This window comes from Frieseomelitta varia, unplaced genomic scaffold (genome assembly GCF_011392965.1).
Source record: "Frieseomelitta varia isolate USP_RPSP 00005682 unplaced genomic scaffold, Fvar_1.2 scaffold_475, whole genome shotgun sequence".
NCBI classification, from domain to species: Eukaryota; Metazoa; Arthropoda; class Insecta; order Hymenoptera; family Apidae; genus Frieseomelitta; species Frieseomelitta varia.
In genome coordinates, this window is record NW_025110229.1 from 352258 (window position 1) to 360989 (window position 8732).

The following is an 8732-nucleotide window of genomic DNA, read 5'->3' on the forward strand; positions in this document are numbered from 1 at the left end:
GTGGCGTTGTTGACGCTTCCGACGTAGAAAACGTCGCTTCTACATAACATGTTGTGGCAGCCGAGATTAAAGCATGTGATCCTGCCTTCATTGTAGATAATACAAAGCTGCGAAAATGGCGGACGAACAGGTGAGTTACCGATCAAAATAACGTGCAAACCTCAAAATGCTGTAGAGTTATTTACGATGAAGTGATTTTGAAAATCGTGTGATAAGCCAGCCGGTGGTAAATCTGTTGCAAGTTATGTGGTTTCGACGTGTGTCCCAAACATTTTGCTGCCGGGAAACTTAAGTATTCTTGGAAGCTACGTTGTTTGTTGCCGGACCACAGTGATTATTTTGTCGCACTGTCAATGAAAATGCAATTATAAACTGAAAGATTTTTTCGCTTTAGCTTTACTGACATCTTATTATACAAATAAAACCATGTAGCCGATATGTAAAACTTTAATCTTGTTTTCGTAAATAGTATTTTGTGCAGATATAATTCTAAAGTTTCAGAAGATAATTAATGGATGAAAATATCACCTAAATCGTGAATTTTATGTTTGAATATTATTATTTGACAAAAATTTCAATTGGTTCTGTTGTACTTGTATAAAATTATTGTCTGAAATTACTTTAAAAATATGGCATAACCTATCCACTTTTATTTTGCAACATAAACTAAGATGTTTTTTTCTGTTATTTTGATATATTAACTTATACCTATTTTGTTAGTTACAAATGTTTTTTATTAATCGCGATCTCTCGATTGAATTAAAGATAATACAAAAATACTCTAAATACACACACTTTTACAAATATGCATTTGTAATTTTTTAAGCAAGTGTTAGTTTGAAATTCCGTTAATTATTAATACTTATTATATATTTACAAAATTTAAATAAATGTATAATCTTGAAATGTTTAAAAATTAAAAACATCAATTATCGTTAATTTTATGGTAAAAAATAAAGTTGACAAGTTCCATTTAACTTTTTCTTATTTGTTTAAAAAAATCTACAAATTTATGGTAAATAATAAAAATAATATGTAATAATTAGTTTAATATTTATTAATATTTCTATGCATCTTTTTTTAATTTTAATTTTTGATTTTTTTTTAATAATAATCATGTTTGATGATAATGTTTAATAAGAAAATTATATTATAAATAAACGATATAATTTTAAAATACTGTTTATTTGTTATGATATAATTAAAGAATATTTAAATGTTAATTTTTATATATCAAAAATAAATAAAATTGTATTAAGTATAAAAAAATATCCAATTGAAACAAGTGTTTAAATTTATTAAAAAATCTGAAAAGTGAAATGACGTTTTTGAGATATGTAAACTAAAAATAACTACATGGAAATATTGTTATCTGTGATGAATTATATCACTAAGAATGGATCACATACAGGAAGTACGGCAGCTGGAGTTGCTATGCAAGCAGTTGTATGAATCACAAGATTCTACACATCGTGCAGAGGCTGAAAAAGCACTTGTTGCTTTTCAAAATGCTCCAGATACGCTTACAAAGTGCCAGCTCCTACTTGATCGAGGAGATTCTCCGTATGCTCAATTATTGGCAGCCACTACTTTGACAAAATTAGTTTCCCGTTCATCAGGACTTAGTTTACAACAGAGGCTTGACATACGTAAGTGTATTTATTCTTTCATGAAGCAAAATAATCAAAGACAATTAAATCTAATATCTGTAATTTTATTTTAGGAAATTATATTCTGAATTACTTAGCAACTCAACCAAAGTTACCAAACTTTGTAATACAAGCTCTGGTTACATTGTTTGCCAGGATATCAAAGTTTGGTTGGTTTGATATTGATAAAGATAGAAGTGTGGTCAGTGATGTAACAAAGTTTCTTCAGGTTAGTTATTATTTTTTTAGTTTTTGAATGTTTATCTTTTATAATTATATTATTTTAATGCAATATACAGGGATCAGTGGAGCACTGTATGATAGGAGTCCAATTACTTTCTCAATTAACGTGTGAAATGAATCAAGTGTCAGATGCAGACGCAAACAGATCTATTACAAAGCATAGAAAAATTGCCAGTCACTTCAGAGATACTCAACTTTTTGAAATATTTAGGTTATCATATACTTTATTAAGTACAGCTCGAGAAAATTGTAAAAATTTAAATTTTAATGATGAAGCACAGGTATGTCTTTTATTCCTTTTTTTCTCTATTTATAATAAAATTTTAAATTATATATATATATATATATATATTATTATTACTTTTTCTTATTTAGCATGGTCTGATCAGACAACTTTTAAAGCTAGCACAAAATTGTTTGACATTTGACTTTATTGGAACATCAACAGATGAAAGTTCTGATGATCTCAGTACAGTACAAATTCCAACTTGTTGGAGACCTGTATTTTTGGATTTTACATCACTGAAACTTTTCTTTGATTTATATCATAGTTTACCTAACTCATTATCATCTTTGGCCCTTTCATGTTTGGTCCAAATAGCATCTGTGAGAAGGAGTTTATTTTCAAACCCAGAAAGGGCACAATTTTTAACACACTTAGTTAGTGGTATAAAACACATACTACAGAATCCCCAAGGTCTCAGTGATCCTGAGAATTACCATGAATTTTGTAGACTATTATCAAGGTTGAAAAGCAATTTCCAACTTGGAGAATTGGTTTTAGTCAAAGATTATCCTGAAGCTATACAATTAATTGCAAAATTTACAATACAAAGTTTACAGATGTGGCAATTTGCACCGAACAGTTTACATTATTTATTAACTTTGTGGCAAAGAATGGTGTCTTCTATGCCTTATGTAAAGGCAGGTGATCCACATCTATTAAATACATATACACCAGAAATTGTGAATGCATATATCACTTCAAGACTCGAATCAGTTGCAATAGTAGTTAGGGAAGGTTTAGAAGACCCACTTGATGATTTAGGAATAGTTCATCAACAACTGGAGCAAATATCTGTAATTGTGAGGTGTGAATATCAAAAGACATGTACTTTGTTAGTGCAACTTTTTGATCAAGCTGCTAGGACATACCAAGAATTAATGACACAAACCGCATCTCCGACACAACAAATGGACATCACTATACAAGAAGGTCAATTGACCTGGCTTGTATATATCATAGGTAAGAAAATTTGTAAATTAACGAATACAGAAAAATAAAAACATGTTAAACGTGAATTGTTGATATTTAAAAAATAGGTGGTGTTATTGGTGGAAAAATAACATTTAACAGCAATGAAGAGTATGATGCAATGGATGGTGAATTGGTTTGCAGAGTACTCCAATTGATGAATTTAACTGATTCAAGACTTGCACAAGGTGGCTGTGAAAAATTGGAGTTAGCAATGTTGAGCTTCTTTGAACAATTTCGTAAGGTGTATGTAGGTGATCAAGTTCAAAAAAATTCTAAAGTATATAGAAGACTGTCAGATGTTTTAGGAGTTAATGATGAATCTATGGTTCTTGGTATTCTTATTCGAAAAATGTAAGTAAAAAGGATACTTGCCCAGAGATTATTTGAATTATTTGAGGACTTAAAATCTTAATCTTGCATTTTCAGAATAACAAATCTGAAATATTGGGGTCGTAGTAAACAAATTATTTCGAAAACATTACAATTATTAAATGATTTATCTGTGGGATATAGTTGTGTCCGTAAACTTGTAAAATTAGAAGAAGTACAATTTATGCTCAATAATCACACAGTATGTATAAAATTTATTTACAAAAAGTTAGAAACGAAACACCATATCTTTTTTTTCTTTTATTAACAGAGAGAGCATTTTCCATTTTTGGGAAACAATGTTGCTGTAACAGAAATGCGCTGTAGATCAATGTTCTACACATCCTTGGGTAGATTATTAATGGTAGATCTAGGAGAAGATGAGGAAAGGTTTCATACATTTATGTTACCTTTAACAAGTATGAAAATTATTTTGTATCCAGAATTCTAGTAACATATTTATTTAATATTTATATTTGTATTTTTCACTTATAGATGCATTTGAAAGTTTAGGACAGTTAATTGGTCCTGCTGATCCATCACTTTTTGCAGCAGAAGAAGCAAAAAAAGCACTCATTGGTTTAGCAAGAGATTTAAGAGGTTTAGCTTATGCATTCAATACAAAAACTTCTTATATGATGCTCTTTGATTGGATGTATCCTTTTTTAAAAATATGATTTGATAAATGGTTAATAGAAAGATAAATAAATAAAAGAATTTGCATACATCTTAAGTAAAAGAATAAATGTTGATACATATAAAATACATATAATATACCTTAATTTATATATAGTTATCCCAATTATACACCGATTTTATTACACGCTGTGGAATTGTGGCATTATGAGCCACAAGTTACTACACCCGTCCTAAAATTTTTTGCTGAATTAGTACAAAATAGAAGTCAACGATTACAGTTTGATGCATCTTCTCCAAATGGAATTTTATTATTTCGTGAAGCTAGTAAAGTAATATGTAGTTATGGTAATCGTATATTAAACGTTGAAGTTCCAAAGGATCAAATGTACCCCTTAAAACTTAAAGGGATAAGTATATGCTTCAGTATGTTAAAGGCAGCTTTATGTGGAAGTTACGTAAATTTTGGTGTGTTCAGATTATATGGTGATGAAGCATTGGATAATGCGCTTAATACATTTGTAAAATTACTTTTTAGTATACCACAAAGTGATTTATTGGTATGCATTAGTTAACTTATTTAAATGTCATTTAAAAGATATGAAGACAATTGTTTTGCAATTTAACATTGTTTCTTTCTTTTTTGTAGGATTATCCAAAACTATCTACGACATATTTTGTGTTACTCGAATGTTTGGCTCAGGATCACATGGTTTTTCTTTCTACTTTGGAACCTAGAGTATTCTTATACATATTATCAAGCATCAGTGAAGGCCTTACAGCACTAGGTGCGCAAAAAGACTCCTATACAGGTCTGTGCGGCTGATTCTATTTTATTATCATTCTCTTATCCTCTATGCCATGCAACAGATTATAAGACCTAAATCGTTTAGAATTCCTTTCTTATAAGAAAATGTTTGTTGAATATTTCGTATTCTATTTCTATAAAAATTAATAAACTATAAATAACTGAAGTATGGTAGAGATTTCAACTGCAATTAATCACACGATTTAATAGTGTTTTTACTGGACCTCCTTTTTTATTAAAAATATACATAAATTTTATTTCATGCATGTATGAATTTTTATTGGACGATGTCAATACAATTTTATGATTATCAATGTAAAGTATAAAAAGTCGGAAAAGATATTAGTTAATAAGAATGTTTCATTTTGTTTATGTTTACTTGCTTTTTGCATTGTTGCTTGGAATGTAAATCTGCATTTAGGTATTAGTTATTGCTATAGTTTCAAAGTTACAGAAACAAATGTATGCTGAGTAATTTTTATGCATATAAGGAGAATGATTCAATCACCATAATCAATATAGGCAATGAGAGGATTGGAGTTTGTAGAATCTAGACCCTGATTGCTAATTGTTCTATTGCCTTTCTTTTTCTTCTTTCGTTCTCAAATTTTTATTCCTATTTTTAATATTGTATTTGATAATAATATTGTATTAAACAATTCATGAATTCTTTATTATATTATAGTGGGTCTAGCACACATAGTCAGCCGCACAGCTGGCATGCTACTAAAATATATTACTATTTATAGTTATAAGTTTTTAAGTTACTAATTTACTAATCATGTGTTGTTTTCATGCTTTGTTTTCTATCCAATATAATATGTTAAATTATGAGCAATATATTATGAATAATTAAAAATGAATAATTATTGTTTGTTCATTTACTTGTTCAAGATTGATGAAAATTATTTATTTATTCTTTTCTTCAAACTTCTTTTATATTTAAATAAAATTTCATTCTGATAAATTAATCAATAAAATAAATAAACTAATAATTTTACAGACTTTATATTATTTTCAAGGTAGGTCACTGTACTAAGTTCTGCAATATTAATAAATATTAATTATATTTATTTTCATATTATTATTATTTTAATAGTTACTTTTATTTAGCAATTTTTATTTTACTTTAATTAAATATAAAATATAAAACGTAAAATAAAAATAACAAAACTTTATTGCAGATACAATGGTCTGTACTGGTTGTTGTGCAACACTTGATCATATTGTAACTTATATATTTAAACAACTATATCAAAAAGGTATTATTTATTTACTATATTATATATGTACATTAATGTATTTAAATACAACATATATCTTTTTGTCAGGGGGATATCCAGGAAGAAAAAATGCGGTAGTTTCAGGAGGTGGAGATTTATTCTTACAAGTTCTGAAACAACATCCTGAAATTCTTCAGCAAATGTTAAGTACTGTTTTAAATGTGATAATGTTTGAAGATTGTAGAAATCAATGGAGTATGTCACGCCCTCTCTTGGGATTAATTCTTTTAAATGAAGAAGTAAGTACATTTTATTTCTTATATTATAAAGATCATATTAATAAGTTCATAAAAAGTTTGTGATTTTGCACCAAAATTAAATACTTATTATTACAGTATTTTAATCAATTACGAGAGAATATTATTAGAAGTCAACCAGTTGATAAGCAAGCAACAATGGCACAGTGGTTTGAAAATTTAATGGAAGGGATTGAAAGAAACTTACTCACAAAAAATAGAGATAGGTAATAAAAATTCAAAGAAAAAGTAGAAAATTATATGATAATATTTATCCATGTTTATGTATGTATTTCTTTTTTCTTAGGTTTACACAAAATTTATCGTTATTTAGAAGAGATATAAATGAAACTTTGAAAGGACTTAATACAGCTTCAGATCCTATTAGTGATATTTTAATCTTCAGTTAGATTTTCTTAGGTTCTTGCCTGCCAAATGCTTGAATGTGTGTGCGAGTGAATTATAAATTATCGTGGATTTAAAATTATGGTTTTAGATGAGTATAAAGATAATAAATTAAGTACTGTTGTTTCACAGAAGCATTATTGCTTGGCTTCCTATTCTTTATAATATTTTACTTTTGTTTCTTAAATATATCGAATTTAATTATTTCAAAATTTAACATATTGAAATCCAAGTTTCATTTTTCAGTTATATATATATAAAGTTTACATATTTCATCCTAAATTCATAAATAAAAAAGACTAAATCCTTATTACCTTTATACTCTTATTACATTGATTTAATGTGATATAAAATTAATAAATATTCGAGCATATTTTAAGTATAAAAAATGATTGGTAACAAACATGTCAAAATTCAGAAATCAATAATTAGTGCATATTAAGCAAATTTGTATAACAAATTAATTGGATTTTATTGTCTTTAACGGGTGTTTACGTCATCACTTTAAAATAATAATACCTTATGTTAACATTAAAGCATCTATTTCAAACATGAATGATTTGTTTCATACTACATTTTAGTAAAAATTTAAGTTTCAGTGCCAAGGAATATCTTTTTACGTATATTATTCCTAATATATATATATATACACTTGCACCTTATTTTAAATAAACAATAAATTATCATGTTAATTGCTAAACAATATTTTAAAACTACAGCCTAGAATAGGAAGCCAACTGCATAAGCATAACTATTATCCTAGATTTTATTTTATTATTTTTACACGCAACCAACTTCCCTTCATTTAAATATTTCATTACTAAAATATTTTTTACTACATATAAGTTTAAAATCATTTTATAAATTAAAAAAAAATTTATAAGTCATTGTCAAATATTGTTCAATCACTGGTATTATTTTACTGAAAAGTTAAATTGTTTAAATGAATATTATTGAATAAATCATTCATAACATTAATAATATCACAGAAAATATCATTACACTGCATAATTTGCTTACAAATAGTATCTTACAATATATCTCGTTATTATTATTGTCATCATCATGATTATTATATTATTATATTATTATTATTATTATCATCATTATTATTAAATTACAATATTCATTAATAGTTTATTAAAACAAAATGCTGTTACATATACCGCAATAAGTGTCTTTTGACTGTCAACATGCATTTTTAAGTCAAATACATAGTTTTGTAATCATTTTTAATATTCATATTTTATGTTTGTAAATCAAAACCAACGAAATTTCTAACAAATTTTTATACTGTGTTTGTGAAAAATATATACGTATAAGTACATACAGTAAAGATATTCATAAATCAATTATGTTTTATTTAATAAAATGCATGTTAATAGGAAAAGAGACTAAAAAGTATAATACCTTTAACTAATATAAAATATACTACTATAAAGTAATCTTATTAATTTAGAATCTGAATTTTTTAATCACTTCGCGTACATTTTACTAAAACTTCTTTTATGAATTTGCAGTTTCAAAAGAAACACAACATGACAATTTCAAAAGAAAATTTAGAAACAAAAAAATAACTTTATTTTTTTTTCAATCAATTCTTTTTTTATTCAAATCATAAAAATTTTATCAATAATTAATAAAAATTAAATATATCTTAATATAGTACATATTCATAAATATTTGTGTAAAATTTGAAATTTAATTACATAACATATTTGAAATTTAATTACATTTTTGTTTGAGCCAATTGTCAGATGAATATATTTTTTTTTTTTTTTTTTTTTTTTTTTTTTTTTTTTTTTTTTTTTTTTTTTTTTTTTTTTTTTTTTTTTTTTTTTTTTT

General features: G+C 26.2%; 1 protein-coding gene across 2 annotated transcripts; it reads left to right on the forward strand.

Annotated features, from left to right (window-relative positions):
- Window positions 1-21: 21 nt before the first annotated feature.
- Window positions 22-7016, forward strand: LOC122532810 (exportin-7). 2 transcript variants are annotated; one of them, XM_043661914.1, is made up of 15 exons: window positions 22-130; window positions 1412-1649; window positions 1724-1878; window positions 1949-2173; window positions 2268-3138; window positions 3216-3501; window positions 3577-3721; window positions 3791-3938; window positions 4015-4174; window positions 4313-4715; window positions 4805-4967; window positions 6148-6225; window positions 6295-6485; window positions 6582-6709; window positions 6790-7016. In XM_043661914.1, exons 1-15 carry the CDS (start codon window positions 116-118, stop codon window positions 6890-6892), a joined length of 3309 nt encoding a protein of 1102 aa, XP_043517849.1. In that variant the 5' UTR covers window positions 22-115; the 3' UTR covers window positions 6893-7016. The 2 variants fall into 2 exon arrangements, with proteins under 2 accessions (XP_043517849.1, XP_043517850.1); XM_043661915.1 differs by having other exon boundaries at window positions 25-130; window positions 4805-4943.
- The last annotated feature ends 1716 nt before the right edge of the window (window positions 7017-8732 follow it).

Excerpts from the sequence above, each read along its gene's own strand:
- LOC122532810 (XM_043661914.1), top strand. Across the intron at positions 1,650-1,723 it reads ACAACAGAGGCTTGACATAC|GAAATTATATTCTGAATTAC; the intron begins GTAAGTGTATTT and ends ATTTTATTTTAG. Across the intron at positions 3,939-4,014 it reads ATTTATGTTACCTTTAACAA|ATGCATTTGAAAGTTTAGGA; the intron begins GTATGAAAATTA and ends TTTCACTTATAG.